At 39.3% G+C, this 19,415-nt stretch overlaps 4 protein-coding genes across 4 annotated transcripts; 3 read left to right on the forward strand and 1 right to left on the reverse strand.

Annotated features, from left to right (window-relative positions):
* Positions 1-5,212: 5,212 nt before the first annotated feature.
* LOC306782031 (uncharacterized protein) lies at positions 5,213-9,509 on the forward strand. The gene is made up of 6 exons (XM_079275177.1): positions 5,213-5,468; positions 5,618-5,929; positions 6,711-7,025; positions 8,035-8,113; positions 8,456-8,555; positions 8,649-9,509. Exons 1-6 carry the CDS (start codon positions 5,258-5,260, stop codon positions 9,078-9,080), a joined length of 1,449 nt encoding a protein of 482 aa, XP_079131303.1. The 5' UTR covers positions 5,213-5,257; the 3' UTR covers positions 9,081-9,509.
* Positions 9,510-10,111: 602 nt separating this feature from the next.
* Positions 10,112-14,089, forward strand: LOC306782687 (myelin-associated glycoprotein-like; the record flags this gene model as incomplete). The annotated part of the gene is made up of 6 exons (XM_079276131.1): positions 10,112-10,142; positions 10,782-11,138; positions 11,588-11,887; positions 11,997-12,260; positions 13,159-13,339; positions 13,909-14,089. The coding sequence occupies exons 2-6, from the start codon at positions 10,790-10,792 to the stop codon at positions 14,087-14,089; spliced, it is 1,275 nt and encodes a 424-aa protein (XP_079132257.1). The 5' UTR covers positions 10,112-10,142; positions 10,782-10,789.
* A 1,573-nt stretch (positions 14,090-15,662) lies between these two features.
* On the forward strand, positions 15,663-16,586 carry LOC306782688 (free fatty acid receptor 2-like; the record flags this gene model as incomplete). The annotated part of the gene is made up of 1 exon (XM_079276132.1): positions 15,663-16,586. The coding sequence occupies exon 1, from the start codon at positions 15,672-15,674 to the stop codon at positions 16,584-16,586; it is 915 nt and encodes a 304-aa protein (XP_079132258.1). The 5' UTR covers positions 15,663-15,671.
* A 310-nt stretch (positions 16,587-16,896) lies between these two features.
* On the reverse strand, positions 16,897-19,415 carry lim2.5 (lens intrinsic membrane protein 2.5; the record flags this gene model as incomplete). The annotated part of the gene is made up of 4 exons (XM_079275137.1): positions 19,235-19,415; positions 17,731-17,880; positions 17,347-17,481; positions 16,897-16,958 (listed from the first exon to the last, which is right to left on the reverse strand). The coding sequence occupies exons 1-4, from the start codon at positions 19,410-19,412 to the stop codon at positions 16,897-16,899; spliced, it is 525 nt and encodes a 174-aa protein (XP_079131263.1). The 5' UTR covers positions 19,413-19,415.

Raw genomic sequence — 19,415 nt, forward strand, 5'->3', positions numbered from 1 at the left:
AACATGTTGTATCACTGTTTCCCTCTCATACATGAGAATAATTAACAGTCCTGTATTGTCTTTAACTTTGCATTACTGATGTTCTCTTGGATGCAGCTTCGCTTTAAAAATAATGTCATTAAGTGTTGCATGAAATCATATTCGACTTTTGTGTTGAATTGAATTTGACTGAGGATGAATTTGCTATCACCATATTTTTTTAAGCAATTTAATAACTTACATAGCTGCAAGATCTCTACTGTTTTATGATCATGTTAATTATCATGGGAAAGTTAATTGAGTATATGTCATCGCCTTCTCCATCCAGATGTACTGGTCAGTCTGTAGATTATACTATCAGTCTAATTGGTGTGATTTCAGTATATAGTTTGAATATGTTAATGTTTTATAATATCTGTGCAAATTGCTTTGACAATAAAGGCTCATTATAGGTTTTTGTTGTGTTTTAATCATTTGCAGAAATTCCCTTGACCATGTTGGTCATGCAAACATTTTGTTTCATTTTAGGCAAAAAGATTCAATATTTGGATAAAAAAAAGAATATATTTGTGGGTAAAGTAAAAGCTCGGTTTAGAAAAAATGTGGGACTGTCTAAAATCATTTCTGATAAATAAGTACATTTCATAGTCGCACCCATGCGCCCTTTAGTGACTTCCTCATTTTCAAGTCTTGCTGTTGTTTGAAAAAGCAGCACAACTTTTAAGGAACTTCACTTCTCTACACATCTTCCATCTATCTGCACGAAAGACCTGAAGAAAATGTAAGTCATCATATCTTTCTATGACAAATATAAATCATCAAAACTGACTTCAAGTAAAATACTAAACACTAAAGACGTAAACATTCAGTAAATAAACTTTAGAACAATGAACAATTTCAAAAGTAAAAATTTATATAAATTTGTCAAAAGGGGCAAAACTTCTATTCAAAACTTTGAAACTTTTAATCCGTCATTTGGTTGTGGTTTTGGACATTGTTACTGTTGAAAAGATTTGCCTAAAACAAAAGATATTAGTACATATAATAAAAAATAAACTGTTTGTCGGTTTTGCTTTCAGCAATTATCTTCCTGTTTTTCCATTTCATCATCATTTCTTCTTACAAGTTATAAATAGCAGCATGTTGTTGCAAGATGAACTGAATATTAAAGCATAACAAACAATTATTTGTGTTTCTCTCACACTCAGTCGAAACACTAAACCAGGATTACTCTTTTGTTGAATATCTCCATCAGCAGCTTTCATAAAAGCCTGGCAAAATTGTAAAAAAAAAAAAAGAATTAGTAATGTTTAACTTAATTGTTCAATTGTGTGATTGTGTTGACACACCAAAAATAATTGAATTCAGTTTAGTTTCATTGTCTCAGAATCATGTACAGTCTTCACATTGATAAAGATCAAAAACAAATACAAGCTCAGCAAAACATTTCTCCATCAGAAACCTCTGCAAATATTGTGTTCAATAGTTGCCTCTTTAATAAACCTTCCTCTAAAAATCTTAAATAATCTTTAAATCGTTAATTCGGGATGAAATGCTCGAACAAGTGAACTGTTTCCTGTGTAATCTCCAGAGTTTCTGACTCTCCTGACACACAAAGATGGCTGCAGCTCTGACTCTCCTTCTCATTGGTTCTCTGCTGCAAGGTGAGCGGAAGTTCATTCACATATTGAATCATTGAGTATTAAAAATGATCAAAAACTATCACTACACAATGTTAGTCAAGTATTCACACCGCAGTACAACAGTATCTGTAATACATGCAGCAAATGAAGAACCCAGTGAGCTGCAAAAGTCTTCTGCTGCCTTTTTCTTAAAACTTGAATCTGATGGCTGAATAATGTATTTAATCTAAACATCGAGAAAAATCAACACTGTGGGAACAAAGCACAATCTTTACATTCATCATTTTGGATTTATTCTAAGAATAAGGTATAGTGGTAAGATTTTAGCAAGGCAACCAAACAGTAAAAGTCCTCATGACTGTAAAGTATTATTCACTTGTTCTTGTTGAAGATGTGTTTCTTGTGTTTCAGGTGCCCTGTGTGGAGAGTTTAAGGTGTCTATGCCGCAGACTATAGAGGTTCTGAGAGGATCCTGTGTGACCATCCCCTGCTCCTTTGAGATAACGGACCAATATGAATCACACTTAGATAACACATGTAGAGCATTATGGATGAATTTTCAGAGGACTGTTGTGTTTGACAGCAGTAATCCACAAACAAGTACAAAGAATGGAGAACTGAGAGGAGACCTGAGAAGAAAAGACTGCACCACAACCCTGAACAACATGCAACCTGCTGACAGCAACAACTATTTCCTCAGGCTGGAATGTGACAAAGGCCTGAAATATACTTTTCCTGATCAAATCTCTATTTCAGTCACATGTAGGTATTAAAGACTGTTTACTTACATTTCACTCGTTCATTTCTCTTGTAGAACTGCTCTGACCTTGTTTTGCATTCGTTGCATTTGTCAAATCGTAAACAAAATGGAGAACTGATTGTTTCGTGACTGATTCAAATGTACCTTCTCACCAGATGTTCCTCCCAGACCGACTCTGACTCCGTCAGCGCTGAAGGTGAAGGAGGGAACCTCAGTGAGTTTGACGTGCTCTGCTCCAGCTCCCTGTCTGTCTCCTCCTCCAGCTCTGACATGGACCCCCGTCCTGGGTGAGAGTGTGGAGACACTGCAGGAGAATCAGGACAAAACTAAAGCCAATACCTCTGTTATGACCTTCACTGCCTCTCAAAACCATCATGGAAAGACAATCTCCTGTACGGCCACCTACAACAAACAAGATGGCAGCACTGAGTCAGCTGTTAGTGCAAGTTTAACAGCTGATATCTCATGTGAGTTCATTTGTCCTCATTCATCTCATCCTCATATTTTAATTGAAATGATCTTGTCTTTTAGCTTTTTAGACTTTTGTTAAATCTTGTTCAAAATGTAGTTTTTCACAGTTTTCCTACATTTACTAAACCATTAATGGATTGATCGTAACAGTAATTTACAGATTAATTGATAATGAAAATAATAGTTAGTTGCAGCTCCAGGTTAAAGGTCAAAATTGTCACTTTGGGAAACAGCAACAGCCATTTAAATATGCTCCATGAAATTCTAGTAGGGGAGCTCGAAATTGAGGTTTCATGAAGTGTGCTCTCTCTCTCTCTCTCTCGCTCTCTCTTGCTCTCTCTCTCGCTCTCTCTCTCTCTCTCTCTCTCTCTCTCTCTCTCTCTCTCTCTCTCTCTCCCTCTCTCTCTCTCTCTCTCTCTCTCCCTCTCTCTCTCGCTCTCTCTCATGACTGAATCTGCCTTTGTTTCAATACAATATCAGATTATATTACATCTATAAATTATACAAATTATTTATTCTTCATTTTTCAGATTCACCCAAATACACCACAGTGTCAGTCCGTCCCTCTGTGATCGCTTTCTAATTAACATAATATATATATATATATATATCTTTTTTTTTTTTACTATTTGTTTTATATACATTTGGCAAATTGAGTTCATGTTACCGGAGCCCCTCATCTGTATAGAAGAAAAAATGTGACGAAATGATATAAATACATCGGCAAATTAACAAATGTTACTTGTACTTACAGGTAAAACTAACCTAACCTAAATGACTTGAGACTAAACTTGTCTGTCTTCTCTAAATGCATTGCAGTTGCTCCTCAGATCCTGTCCTCATCTGACTGCATCAAAGCTGCAGACCAGCTCAACTGTTCCTGCAGGACTGTGGGAAATCCTTCTCCCACTTTACTCTGGTATTTGGATGGGTCACCTGTCAATCACTCTGACAAGCTTGTAATGAGCAATGAGCCTCTAAATGACACAGGTCTGTGGAGCACCATCACTGTGAATGGACCGCAGGAGAAGGATCTTTCCACCTTGCTCTGCCGCAGCTCCAACTCTCTGGGATCTGCAACTCAACGATTTTATGTCTACAGCCTTGAGGCTCAGACATCTGCTCAAAGTCAAGGTCTGTATTCTGTGCACTGACTGTCAATGTTATTGGTAAGATGGAAGCCGTACGAATTTCTAGATATTCTGGTGAACTTTTTTTTAATTCAGCTAATGACTACATATATGCACACTGTAGTGCACTGCGTTTTCAACAATGCTTTACTGGTGTAAGCTCTTAAATGAAACCATGTATGTCTTCAGTTCGGAGGTAAGGGCCAGGGCGTTCTTGTAGAAGCCTTAATGCTGGCGTTACTTCTCTTTATTGGCTGTCGTGTCTGCAACTTTACCATCAGTTTCCGTGTCACCTTCTTAACTTAGTAGCGAGGTTTGTGGTGCCGCCCATTTCTTCCTTTTTTTCAAGAGGTGCAAGGCTTGAAAGTACGTCATCTTATTGCAGAACACAGCAGCTAGTGGGACAGGGATACTCGCTCATGAAGAATAAAGGCGCTATTTATTATTATTTATTATTATTTATTATTACAAATGGGCCGGGACCACAAACAGAGAGAGGAGAGAGTCTCACTAGAAAAGACTGTTTTTTTAAAGCTATGACGTTATTTGATAAATTTCACACATTTCAAGGGTGTTTGGGTGAGTGTGTGGAAATATCTGGTGTGACTATTGAAGGTGTTAAAACACCCCACTTCATCCTATTTAGTATGTTTACATAACTTTTTAAATGACTCAAACCATACTTCTTTCGTGATAAAAGAGAGGTTTTTACTTCGCAGTGTGTTTCATATGAACTGAAGTGGGCCTTACAACACATCAAGCTGAATTATTTTTACGGCATTCCAAGGTTTTACCACAACAAGTATCTCTCTTGTCTGAGTTACTTCTTCACACCGCAGTACAACAGTATCTGTAATACATGCAGCAAATGAAGAACCCAGTGAGCTGCAAAAGTGTTCTGCTGCCTTTTTCTTAAAACTTGAATCTGATGGCTGAATAATTTATTTAATCTAAACATCGAGAAAAATAAACACTGTGGGAACAAAGCAGAATCTTTACATTCATCATTTTGGATTCATTCTAGAATAAGGTATAGTGGTAAGATTTTAGCAAGGCAACCAAACAGTAAAAGTCCTCATGACTGTAAAGTATTATTCACTTGTTCTTGTTGAAGATGTGTTTCTTGTGTTTCAGGTGCCCTGTGTAGAGAGTTTAAGGTGTCTATGCCGCAGACTATAGAGGTTCTGAGAGGATCCTGTGTGACCATCCCCTGCTCCTTTGAGATAACGGACCAATATGAATCACACTTAGATAACACATGTAGAGCATTATGGATGAATTTTCAGAGGACTCATGTGTTTGACAGCAGTAATCCACAAACAAGTACAAAGAATGGAGAACTGAGAGGAGACCTGAGAAGAAAAGACTGCACCACAACCCTGAACAACATGCAACCTGCTGACAGCAACAACTATTTCCTCAGGCTGGAATGTGACAAAGGCCTGAAATATACTTTTCCTGATCAAATCTCTATTTCAGTCACAGGTATTAAAGACTGTTTACTTACATTTCACTCGTTCATTTCTCTTGTAGAACTGCTCTGACCTTGTTTTGCATTCGTTGCATTTGTCAAATCGTAAACAAAATGGAGAACTGATTGTTTCGTGACTGATTCAAATGTACCTTCTCACCAGATGTTCCTCCCAGACCGACTCTGACTCCGTCAGCGCTGAAGGAGAAGGAGGGAACCTCAGTGAGTTTGACGTGCTCTGCTCCAGCTCCCTGTCTGTCTCCTCCTCCAGCTCTGACATGGACCCCCGTCCTGGGTGAGAGTGTGGAGACACTGCAGGAGAATCAGGACAAAACTAAAGCCAAGACCTCTGTTATGACCTTCACTGCCTCTCAAAACCATCATGGAAAGACAATCTCCTGTACGGCCACCTACAACAAACAAGATGGCAGCACTGAGTCAGCTGGTAGTACAAGTTTAACAGCTGATATCTCATGTGAGTTCATTTATCCTCATTCATCTCATCCTCATATTTTAATTGAAATGATCTTGTCTTTTAGCTTTTTAGACTTTTGTTAAATCTTGTTCAAAATGTAGTTTTTCACAGTTTTCCTACATTTACTAAACCATTAATGGATTGATCGTAACAGTAATTTACAGATTAATTGATAATGAAAATAATAGTTAGTTGCAGCTCCAGGTTAAAGGTCAAAATTGTCACTTTGGGAAACAGCAACAACCATTTAAATATGCTCCATGAAATTCTAGTAGGGGAGCTCGAAATTGAGGTTTCATGAAGTGTGCTCTCTCGCTCTCTCTCTCTCTCTCCCTCTCTCTCTCTCTCTCTCTCTCTCTCTCGCTCTCTCTCCCTCTCTCTCTCTCTCCCTCTCTCTCTCGCTCTCTCTCGTGACTGAATCTGCCTTTGTTTCAATACAATATCAGATTATATTACATCTATAAATTATACAAATTATTTATTCTTCATTTTTCAGATTCACCCAAAGACACCACAGTGTCAGTCCGTCCCTCTGTGATCGCTTTCTAATTAACATTATATATATATATATATATATTTTTTTTTTACTATTTGTTTTATATCAATTTGGCAAATTGAGTTCATGTTACCGGAGCCCCTCATCTGTATAGAAGAAAAAATGTGACGAAATGATATAAATACATCGGCAAATTAACAAATGTTACTTGTACTTACAGGTAAAACTAACCTAACCTAAATGACTTGAGACTAAACTTGTCTGTCTTCTCTAAATGCATTGCAGTTGCTCCTCAGATCCTGTCCTCATCTGACTGCATCAAAGCTGCAGACCAGCTCAACTGTTCCTGCAGGACTGTGGGAAATCCTTCTCCCACTTTACTCTGGTATTTGGATGGGTCACCTGTCAATCACTCTGACAAGCTTGTAATGAGCAATGAGCCTCTAAATGACACAGGTCTGTGGAGCACCATCACTGTGAATGGACCGCAGGAGAAGGATCTTTCCACCTTGCTCTGCCACAGCTCCAACTCTCTGGGATCTGCAACTCAACGATTTTATGTCTACAGCCTTGAGGCTCAGACATCTGCTCAAAGTCAAGGTCTGTATTCTGTGCACTGACTGTCAATGTTATTGGTAAGATGGAAGCCGTACGAATTTCTAGATATTCTGGTGAACTTTTTTTAAATTCAGCTAATGACTACATATATGCACACTGTAGTGCACTGCGTTTTCAACAATGCTTTACTGGTGTAAGCTCTTAAATGAAACCATGTATGTCTTCAGTTCGGAGGTAAGGGCCAGGGCGTTCTTGTAGAAGCCTTAATGCTGGCGTTACTTCTCTTTATTGGCTGTCGTGTCTGCAACTTTACCATCAGTTTCCGTGTCACCTTCTTAACTTAGTAGCGAGGTTTGTGGTGCCACCCATTTCTTCCTTTTTTTCAAGAGGTGCAAGGCTTGAAAGTAGTCATCTTATTGCAGAACACAGCAGCTAGTGGGACAGGGATACTCGCTCATGAAGAATAAAGGCGCTATTTATTATTATTTATTATTATTTATTATTATTTATTATTATTTATTATTATTAATTATTATTTATTATTATTTATTATTATTTATTATTATTTATTATTATTTATTATTATTTATTATTATTTATTATTATTTATTATTATTTATTATTATTTATTATTATTTATTATTATTTATTATTACAAATGGGCCGGGACCACAAACAGAGAGAGAAGAGAGCCTCACTAGAAAAGACTATTTTTTTAAAGCTATGACGTTATTTGATCAATTTCACACATTTCAAGGGTGTTTGGGTGAGTGTGTGGAAATATCTGGTGTGACTATTGAAGGTGTTAAAACACCCCACTTCATCCTATTTAGTATGTTTACATAACTTTTTAAATGACTCAAACCATATTTCTTTCGTGATAAAAGAGAGGTTTTTACTTCGCAGTGTGTTTCATGTGAACTGAAGTGGGCCTTACAACACATCAAGCTGAATTATTTTTACGGCATTCCAAGGTTTTACCACAACAAGTATCTCTCTTGTCTGAGTTACTTCTTTATGCTGATCTTTTATTGTTCCTTGTACGTTTCAGACCGAGTGGTGTTGCCAGTTTTCATCGCCATCGCTGTCGCTCTACTTGTACTAGTATGTGTTCTGCTGTTTGTTAACAGGTATTCATACAGTTATTGTAACTTTTACTTGGCCCATGTATACAATACTGACACTGTGCAGCGTTTGTTTGGGTCTTCATCCATCAGAACTAATGTAACATTACATGTTTGAGTTACAGTATGAGTGGACCAGGTCCTGAGGTCCACAAGCAATAGATTATTGTCATCAAATTGCCAGTGGAATTAAATGTGTTATATATTAACATCTGTTGACTACAGACAAAATATGTAGATAATGAACTTTGCCTTTGTATTCGATAAATCCAGAGCCACACATAGAATGGGTTTCATGTCAAATATACACATGTAACTGTAAGGTAAATGCTCTACTGTATTCTCCAGGGCTCAGAAGACTCACCATGAACGTCTGAAGCGTCAGTGCACCGGTGACACCGGCCCAGTTACTGTGAGCCATCTTCTAGCAAGTGGAGAAGGAAATGAGGTACTCTTAGAGCCAGGCAGTTTTCTGCTTTACGTAATAAAAGCGGATTCGCGGAGTATGTGTGCCACTGATGTTTTCTCTTTAATTGCATAGGTACCAAACGCAGCAGAAGAGGACATTTATGTCAACAACGATGCACTGACTCGCGCAGATGTCGCCCACCCTGCAACTACCTCCGGGCCGAACAGCACCACCTTGCCGAGCTCTGGACCAAACAACGCAGAAGGAGCCCGCAAACGCTCAGAGAAGGCGAACGACGAAGGCAAAGGCGTGATTTACGCTACTGTGAACTGCAGGACCAAGAGCAAGAAGAAGAAGGCAGAAGACTCGATGCACGTGCATCAGCCCGGTAGCTCCTATCTGCAGGACGAGATGTGCACGGAGGGAGGCACGCTCAGAGGGTTCGTGAGCAACGCACTGGAGATGGGAAGTCTGTACAACATGGAGCCCAGAAATGTGCAGAAAGAGGTGGAAAGTGAATATGCTCAGGTTAAATTTAAAGACAAGCGTGCTATGCATGAATAGATCACAGGTCTATATTGCTGTGTCAAGTTTTGAAAAATATTCCGAATGTCTTCCTCTCTTAAATGTATGTTTTCTTGTTCGTCAGCTGTGATATGGACATTTTGATTGTGGTATTATGTTCCTTTGTTTTTAAGTTTATGGAGTTTTTAAGATCTTGACAGGCTTTTTGTCACTGCAGATATTTTGATCGCATTAAAGTGCATAATAACAATGATAATATTGATGATGAACAGTTTTTACTTAATGCTTGATAATATAAAATGCTGCATATTCACCTTTATTTTCCACTCATATAATGATGTCGCCATGTGTAAATTGAAGGAGAAGCTCTGCTGTTTCACATTTATTTAGCAGTGTGCCATGTTTTGTTTAACTGTATTATTGTCAACATTTCTTTTTTTGTTCAAACTGAAGTGTGTGTGTAGCTATTTGAGCACAAAGAAAGTGCAATCGTGAATATGTATTTTTGTTTGGTTTTTGCAAAAGTAACAGTCTACATTCTTCTTCAGGACCATGTCGTGTATGTAAGCCGAACGTTTCCATCGATCTTCAATTTTGTATTAAACACACATTTTAAAGCTTGCCCTTGCTACTGTGTTTTAAACTTGTACTGTACAACAAGAGGTGTGAAGTGTCTCGTACGCCAGATTTTAGAAAACAGGAGAAGAGAAGCCTCTCTTTCAGGCGATCTCACCGCTCAGGCTGACTGCTTTAAATGAGCTCAGCAAGTTTCCTGTTTGAAACTGAACAGAACAGAGGGGATGAGGAGGGGATTGGGGTTGTGGTAAAAAGGTAGACTTGTGCACAGTAACACATTAGTGAGCCATTGGAGACACATTCAGGCAGCAGCTCATCTTGCGAGGTAAGCGCTCTTATCAATATATATTTATATTGATATTTATCAAAGACAAATATGAATCCAGCGACTTTTTTTTTAATTCTCAAAAACCTAATTTGAGTAACATTTGTTCCAGTTGCTGTGTTTCTGAAATCAAGGCGGTGAAAAGCTGATTCTCTTCATGGGGACTGCTCATCTGCCTCGGCTGCTAAGCTTGTTTGCTGGTAATATTTTACTTCATGTGTTTGTATCTCTGTTCTTGTTTCTGAGTAACATCTTCAACATGAGAAGATAATGCAATATGCTAATATTTCAAATATTAGAGTCATCTTACGATACCTAATTTCTGAGAGTTTGGCCTAAATAAAACAAATTAATATAGAAAATACCGACCCTTCATTTTCACTAAGATTATTATTAGAACACTGTTGTAGTATCCTTTCTTTTGAGTGGACTTCAGCCTACTTGTCACGACCTGAAACAAAAAGTCCTAATTGTGTAACGTACGTTACTGGATAATATTTTATACTCAATAAAAAATGATTTACAGCTTTCCGGATATTGTAAAAAAAATACTGCCATACATAAACACCATATTTGCAATGCATATAAGAAAAAAGGTGAAAACGTTGTTTCCGAGAAGTCGCTCTGGTATGTTCTAACAGCTCTAAACACTTTGTGGTTTAGCTTTGTGGTTAATGGACTCGGACAGTAACATCTTTCCGTGCAAAAGAACATTCAGTCGCGTCACGCATTTAAATTTCTCATTCGTCTCCAAAAATAGCGTCACAAAAACAGAACAACCACAACTAATGTTGTCTCCTCTACTTCCCCTCTCGCCCGCCTCCTCTGACCCCACAAAGGCCTGTCAATGCTCCAGCAGGCGAGAAGCTGGATCATCACTGTGCCCACAACAGTTACCGCTGTGGAGGGGAGCTGTGTTGAGGTGCCATGTCAGACACAATCTCATTCTCGGGTCGCCTGGTACCAGTACCATAACATACATTATCCTGTGGTGTATGACGGGCGCAACCCAACTAAAGTGGACCACCGGTTCAGAGGACGCACCTCAGTGCTGGGTAAAGCTGCAGAGGGCAACTGCACCCTGATGATTTCTAATGTACAGAAAGCAGACAACAACCTTATCGTTTACGTTTGGATCAACCCAGACTCCAAACCAGCTCAGACATTCTATCACCAACCTGTAACTATCATTGTTGGTAAGTAAGTATTTGTAAACTTGAACTGAATTTAGGAAATCCAAGCCTGAATGCAAAAAAAATCAAAATTCAGCGGTTTTCAGGTTAATACAAAATATACTGTACGATGCAGGAGTACCATGAAAAAAAACAGCAATTCTTCCTAACTCATAACATTTTATTACAGAGTCCAGGAAACACTACTGCACCTCAGTTCACTGCAGCTAAACCATCTTAACAAGACAGTTGTGTTGCCATTATGGGCCCTTAATACTTGAACATGCATTTCCACATTATTAAGATGCTGACTACAGTTGAGAGCTACACAGTTACTAATCCTGAACACTTCACCTCAACAAGCTGTGGTCAATGTATTCTTCACATAGCACATTTCTGTACACGGTTGTTCATCTAGAATTTTTTTATATTTTCCTATTTTCGTTCTGTTAACACTTTGCTTTGACTTCCAGAGAGAGCAGCTCCCATAATCTCCATTCAGAAGCAAATGGTGGATGGTAAAATGTTCCAGGCTAACTGCAGCATTAAGTACTCCTGCCCTTTCTCACCTCCATCCCTTCACTGGAACACAAGTCCATTTCTAAACAAATCCACTTCAACGGCCTTCAGTGAGAACGTGCAGGGCCAATGGTGGTACACAAAGACCCTTCGCGGACCAGCCACATATGAAATGCATAACAGCAAAATGTGGTGTTCTGCGAAGTTCAGAACCTTCACCACAGAAAGTCAACAAATAGCACTCAACATTTTATGTAAGTGATACAGTTGTTTACCCGTTCAAAACACAATGAATGACGGAAACTACATTTTCTTGCCAGGGTTTACTATTTTACTGTATGTTATAACTTCCTGTGTCCACAGATGGACCTGTGATTGTGACCCTGACACTGGAAAAGGGGCCGATAGTGGAGGGTGGCAGCGTCACCGTGGAGTGTGCGGCTGACTGTAACCCACAACCGCACACGTACATATGGCTCAAAAGACAGATGGGTCAGAACAACGAAATAACTTCAACCGAGAGAAAAAGGCCCTTCAACGACATCATGAGAGACACGTCTATCTGCTGCATCGCCGACAACGACATCGGCACGGGGAAGTCCCACTGGGTGGATCTGGATGTTCAATGTAAAAAAAACAACAACTATCCTCTATTTCCTCAGAATTGACTGATATAATCTTAATTTAATGCGGGAATACAGAGATAAACATTCACACCACCAGTAACACTTAACAAGCAGCAGCACCTTGCATGTGAGTCAGCCATTACAAAAGCATGCTCTGTAGCCAAAACATTGCTCAAAGATGGCACTTATGTCTCGCTGAAGTTTATTTTATTTTCTATTTTTTAGGGCAGGGTTTTTGTCTCGATGAGAACCATCAATTCATGTAGTGGCTTCAGAAATTGTAATAAAAAAAATTAATAATATACACATAGAAGGCAATGATAAAAACTTTACTCTAATCTTAATCTTGGAACACTAAACTTCATAATGCCGGGAAAATAACTTTATGGAATCTTACATGACTAAAGTTAGGCCCTTCCATCGCCACTGCTGACAAAATGTGAGGCGTAGGTTCTCTGTGCTGAAATAAAGTGAGAGGAGGAAACTCCTACAGTGTAAAATACTCTGTTCCAAGTAAAAGTCCTGCTTTCAAAATCTTTCTTAATTTAAAGCACAAAAGTATTTTCATCTAAACATACAAAGGTATACTCATTATGATGTATTTTTCGACAATTTAATTACTTTATTTATTGTTGGGTTGCTGAATCCACAATAATACATCATCATTTAATAGTTAATTAATTTTTTTTATAAACAAGCTGAATTTGCCACAAGTATAAAGCTTTCAGATGAATGTAATGGAGTAAAAAGTGAAATATTTCCCTCTGAAAAATAGCATAAAATGGAAATACTCGCGTAAAGCACAAGAACATCCCAATATTAGTTATAATCCACCAGCTGCAGCAAATTCAAGATGTCAGAGAGGTTTGATTACTTTGAATAACTTTCCATCTTTCTAGATGCCCCAGTAATCCTGCCCGAGTCCTCCTGTCACCTGACAGGGGAAGTTCTAAAGTGTGTCTGCCAGGCTGAGGCCTCCCCTAATGCCACTATACACTGGACCGTTGATGGAAATGCCACTCTTCCATCCTCCTTCAGCATTGTTTCCGCAAATACAAAAAAAGTCGTCTCTGGGGAAATGTATGGGCCAGCTCAAAGGCAATCGAACATATCTTGCACAGCCACAAACTCTCTGGGCAGAGACACCAAACAGCTGTCTGTACACTTCTCCAAAACATGTAAGTTACTGTTTGCCGTTTCCCAAACTATACACTCAAAAGCAGACGAGATCATGTGTACTAATCAAGCTGTTTTCCATTTGCAGTCTCTTTGATGTCAGCTTTAATGCTCCCAGTGATTGGTTTGCTGTTTGGGTGTGCGATTTTCATTTACAGAAAACATTCTGGAAACAGGTTGGTAGACTTCACTCTGCTATGATTCATATTTTTTTATGGTTATCATATTACCCATAGAGCACCGACATCGGGCTTTGTGTGCAACACTGGTGTCCTTTTCAGGGATGAAACTGGAATTTATACTTGAGAACGATTTATTTCAAATTTGCTGAATTCAAATCACATCTTTTTTTCTTTTTAAGGCTACGAAGTTCACCGGACAATGTCCGACAAGAACAAATGTAAGTAAACTCATTTATTCTCAATATCAGCACACACATTTGTCTTTGTGTACTGATATAACATTGCCATCAGATCACAAGATGAGGACGCCCAATCGAGACCATGCAGACGTGGGAGTAACCCTGAGGTGGACAGACTTTCCTGTGTTTATGAGAATCAATTTGTGGACCAAATGAGCAGAGGGTTACAGCAGATATACGTAGCAGCCCCCCAGAGAAAAGACACAGCACAGCCACAGGCCGAGGTGCGGTGAATGTGACTGATGATCAAATCTTAAGTGTCATTTCCCAATCTTTCTAGGTTTTTGTTCTGTTGTTGTATTGCTCATGCATTGAGAGTTATTAAAACTTTACTTCTGGCTTCCCACAGAGTGTGTATTGCAACACAGATGACTGCTGCTGATCAGAGGGCATCTGCTGCTGCTCTCACATAGTAGGTTACAGCCCCACTTAACTGCATTGAATAAAACAACTGATTGGTGCCACATTTGTGTGCTGCGTAGTTTCCTATTAAACCGTTTCGTCAGACTTGAGTTGTACAGTATATATTTTCAGATTTGAACTTTTCATCCGTATTGACTTGTAAACAAACGCACATACACAGTAGTGCCTGTGACACTTTTAAACATAAAGGGGTCCATGTTTGTTTCCGCTGCGGTGGTAACTGATGCTAATGTAAATAGTGTAAGAGGAAACCAACATGCAAGCCGTTCCCAAGCAACAGAAAACAGATCTGCTGTCGGGTCGGAATACACGTCTAATATTCTACGTTCTGCTGCGGAAAGATTTCTTCGATTTCTTTCTGGCAATGACGTCACTATGGAAGAAAAAAAGGACGTCCTAAATTGAATGTCTGTGTGGAAGAATCATTTTATTAACTGAATTGATGCTCTGAGTTTGTGGTGTAGGCGTAACTTTGAACAAATGCAGGCTTATTGCTTGGTGAAATCCAAACGTAATTATGTCAGAGTTTATTCCTGCAGAGACCTAGTGGGAGGAAGTGCTTTATCAACATACCCGATATGAAAGTCAACATGAGCGTGAGTTTTGCATTTCAGGAAATATTAACCAATTGGTGTCTGCAAAATGTTCAGCATAAAAAAGGGGAGAGCAGCGAGTCGTACTGGGGCTGGAACCGTCTTATAACACTTTATATCAGCTCATCTTTGAACTCAGGAGCTATAAACGCTTTTTTATCCTTAACATTTTGAAAACTTCTACTTGTAGGTAAGTGAATATGTTTATTTATCAAACCTAACATTGCAGATGCTTTTTGAAATTCACACATCTGGTGTTCTTGATTGTTCTGTGATCGGAGTCACGAAAAGCCATTTCCTAACTGGCTTTATTAAATCTCATATACAATAAAAGTCACCTGCAAACACACGAGGTACTGCAATGATCTACAAGATCGCTGAGAGAAACCTAAAGATGGTGATTTCACTTCTTTTCAGTCAGTAAAGTGTTTGACCACATGGAGTAATTGCTGGTGTAAATAAACCCACAACTGCACCAAATGTAATCATTGTGTCGGTGCACAGTCACTATTACCGACTGTATATGTGCAGTTAATACCTCTCAATCAGTTTTGAATTGATGGCAGATTCCAATTGTGTGACTTTAAGATTATCAGGTTGTTAAAAGATGTTTTATATTCCCTAATAACCTCTGTTCATTATGTATCAGAAACAAGCTGAATGCTTCTTATTTGGACCAAATAAAACTTCACTGATTTACCTTTATTGTCACTGGTCCAAGATAATCTGTAGACTTGAACCACCTGTCTCTGTTATTTTATCATTTTGATTGTTTGTTTACTTCCTCTGGTTTAGGGCAATGGAGTCAATGGTGTGGAGTGAGATCATTCTCTCAGTTTACATCATTTCCTTCCTCATAGGCCTGCCGGCCAACCTCCTGGCTCTCTACGCCTTCAGCGTTAAGATCCACTCCAGGCCTCTTCCAACAGACATCCTGCTGCTCAACCTGACTGTCTCTGACCTGCTCTTTTTGATCACCCTGCCTCTCAAGATGCACGAGGCAGCGTCAGGCATGCAATGGCATTTGCCAATCTTACTGTGCTCCATCACCTCCTTCACGTTCTTCTCCACGATCTACACCAGCTCCCTGCTGCTGATGGCGGTCAGCGTGGTTCGCTACATCGGTGTAGCTTTCCCCGTCGCTTATCATCGGCTGCTCAAACCTGTGTACGCGATAGTCATCAGTGCTGCTATTTGGCTCATTTCGGCCGCACACTGCAGCATCACTTTCATCACCCAGCACCACCCATCCGTCGCCAACAACTCCAAAGTCTGCTATGAGAACTTTACTGACAAGCAGTTGGAGATCCTCCTCCCTGTACGCTTGGAGTTTTTCTTTGTGCTCTGCCTCGCACCTCTTCTAATTTGTGTTTTCTGCTACTTGCGCTGCATTATGATCCTGTACAGCCGCCCCAGGATATCCCGGATGCAGAGGCAGAAGGCCATTGGCATGGCCTTGGGGACTCTAGCTGTGTTTCTCATTTGTGTGCTGCCATACAACTTCTCTCATTTACTGGGTTACTTCCAGGGTGAGAGCCCGAAATGGAGGCACTACACATTGCTGCTTAGCACCTTCAACACCTGTATTGATCCCATCATCTTCTACTTTTCCTCCTCCTCTTTCCACTGCACAAGCAAAAAGTCAATTTTCAGGCAGCATGCACTCACTGTTTCAGGATTAGAAATTCAGCCCGCAAGCATTAGAAACGAGTAAAATACATGTCCATACAATATGCACATATCTAATGATGTATACCAGAATCATTTACGAGACAATGTCTCACATCTAGACCTTGCTGGTTACTTGGCCACAAAAATGTTTGTTTCTAAGAGGGATCGAATCGTGCTCAACGGGACTGGGTTGCTTTCCATACCAAACAATCATAGATTATTTTATGAAAAAACCATAGGACATGTTTTGTGCATTTGCAAAATTCCAAATTTTATTATTTTACAGTAAATTCTCTATTTTGCAATGGGAATTGATATCCTTTGCACCCTTGACACGTTATCTCCTGTTTAGTTTAACGTGGGCCAGCCACTCTTCTGCACTCATGCATTCTGTAGGCACACATGTAGAATATACCTGCAAAACAAAACACAAGTCAAATGGCGTTTAATTACCACGGACACATCAAGTACAAGTCAATGGTGTGAATAAATGTTCGATTGAAAATGTATAGTGGACATTTTAATGAGTGCAAATCTGATGAGATGAGCTGTACTAACTGAGGAATTTCTGTACATAAAATTTCAAGAAAATGAAAATGTTCCTGTGAAAGCATTGTATTGGTGTTATCATGATTTTTGTTTTTTTTAGATTTGACAGAACTGTTGAACGAATTTGGAATGTTCACTTTTTTCCATGGTCTGCGATAACTGTGTATAATATTCACATATTCACAACAGATTTTGCTTCCTGTCAGCAAGAAGTAGTTACACCGAACTCGGCTGCACACTTTTATTTAACAAACCTGCAAAGAAGGTCATGAGCAGAGCCACCCAGCCTAGTATGTAGGACCAAGAGAAGCGCCAGTCACCAAAGCGCTTGCCCAGGAAGTTCACAGTCACTCCAGTGTAAATGGCCATTGCAAGCAGAACAAAGAGAGCTGGCGTGGTGGACAGAGAGTGGCACATATTAAAACAAATATTTGTGATAGTAAAGATCATCTTAGTTGGAAGTCACGAGGTACCTGCTATAAAGCTGGGATTTACATGATATGAAAATTCAACAAATACAAAATGTAATTTATGGCAGATGTGATATAAAAAACAAAATGATTAGACGCCATTTGGTTGCTATTTCATCTATAGCAGAGCGTCCGAATGAATCTGAATCCCCTGTATACAGAACTCACTTGAAACAAAGAACATGATCCCAGCAGCAAATGAGCGGTTGAACCTCTCAAAGCCCGAGAAGTGGGCAAAGGAGAGGATTCCTGCGATGATGCCAGCTAAGCATGACATGGCAGAGAGGATCATGAAAGCACGAGTGGCATTCCAGTAGGCTGAGGACGAGTAAAACAAGGGAGAGAACATACTATAAATATATGTGCAGGAAGATAAATAAAAACATATAAACCTTTCATTTGATATGAACCGTTTTTATACCAAAAAGCACTCAATGTCATTAGAAAATTGGCTGGAATGGAATCTATTTCCTAATATTTCTATTGACCCCTTAAACTGGAAGTCAGACATTTTATTCCACGTAACTTTTGCCTTTGAACTTGAAAATTGTTTCAGTGCACTGCCGGACACAGTAGCCATGTCATGCTGTTTGTAGCCAAGCAATCAGAAAACAGTAAAGGTATACGTATAAAGTGAAATTTACAGTTCACTGTCGTCAACTAGTCAAGTTGCACAGGGAAGTGAATTTACTCAAGAACAATTTGAAGTACAACTTTGATAATCGTATCAATCAAGGGTCTGTCAATTGATCAGTCCACAACTTTGGTGCATAAAATATCTGCAACTATAGGATGGTTTTCTTTAACATTCTCCATATAAATTGATGGTTTCCAGACAATGCATCCTTATGACTTTGGGGATCCACAAATTTTTCCTCTCGTGCCATCATCAGGCCAAAATGTAACTTTGTTTTTTTAACCAAATACCTGCAAAACGAATGACATTCCCATCAGCCTCATCTGTTATTTGTATTTAGAGCTAATTAGCATTGTAGCATGCTACACGCTAAACTAACTTGGTGAACATGGTAAACATTACACCTGGTTAGCATCACCATGTTAGCATTGTCATTGTGACCATGTTAGGGTGCCAACATTAGCATCTAGCTCAAAGCACAACGACTGAACACAGCTAGCTTGGCTTGTTAAAGGTCTAGTAGAGTTTAGGATTTGGCGCCAATCTTGCTGTGGTTATATAGTGCAACCAACTTAAACTTCTCCCGTGTGCCAAGCGTGTCGAAGAATTAGGGTGACAGACGGGGAAAACGCAAATTTCCCTGTCTACAGCCTTCTATTTGGTTTGTCCATTCTGGGCTATTGTAGAAACATGGCGGCCGGCTCCATGAAGGGGACCCACTCCGTATGTAAATATAAACGGCTCATTTTAAAGTAATACAAGAAAACACATTATATTCCATTTCTATCAATACCTCCCCAGAAATGTTACACACTGTTCCTTTAGGTGAAAGATATTTGTCCATATTTCTTTCACTATTGTTGCTGTCGTCACCTCAAGAACTTTTGGATTTGAACTTTTGGATTTGAACTAAGACACTCGTTATAATCACCAGTGTATTCAGATAAGTAAACCTAGACTATAGTGTGAGTTGCTGTGCCTCAGGGAGACCCAAGGGAATATTTAGGTGTCCAAATAAGATATTTTCCCACTTACCAATGCTGTCAGTTTGCATGTAACACTTGCCAGACATGCAGTACCTCCAAAGGCCCTGATGGGCAAAGCTGCCAGACAGACGGTACTGCATCCAGTAGTCTGTGGCTGTGGAGACCACCAACAGGATGTTCCCCACGATGGCACAAAATAGGCCCCCTCCCATGAAGCTGTGCATCATGAG

This window comes from Melanostigma gelatinosum, assembly GCF_949748355.1.
Source record: "Melanostigma gelatinosum genome assembly, chromosome: 9".
NCBI lineage: Eukaryota > Metazoa > Chordata > Actinopteri > Perciformes > Zoarcidae > Melanostigma > Melanostigma gelatinosum.

What these genes read in the sequence shown, in the direction of transcription:
- LOC306782031 (XM_079275177.1), top strand. Translation starts at nt 5,258, where the DNA reads ATGAATTTTCAGAGGACTCATGTGTTTGACAGCAGTAATCCACAAACA. An exon ending in TTTAACAGCTGATATCTCAT is followed by an intron (nt 5,930 to 6,710) that starts GTGAGTTCATTT and finishes AATGCATTGCAG; the next exon opens with TTGCTCCTCAGATCCTGTCC. An exon ending in GACATCTGCTCAAAGTCAAG is followed by an intron (nt 7,026 to 8,034) that starts GTCTGTATTCTG and finishes TGTACGTTTCAG; the next exon opens with ACCGAGTGGTGTTGCCAGTT.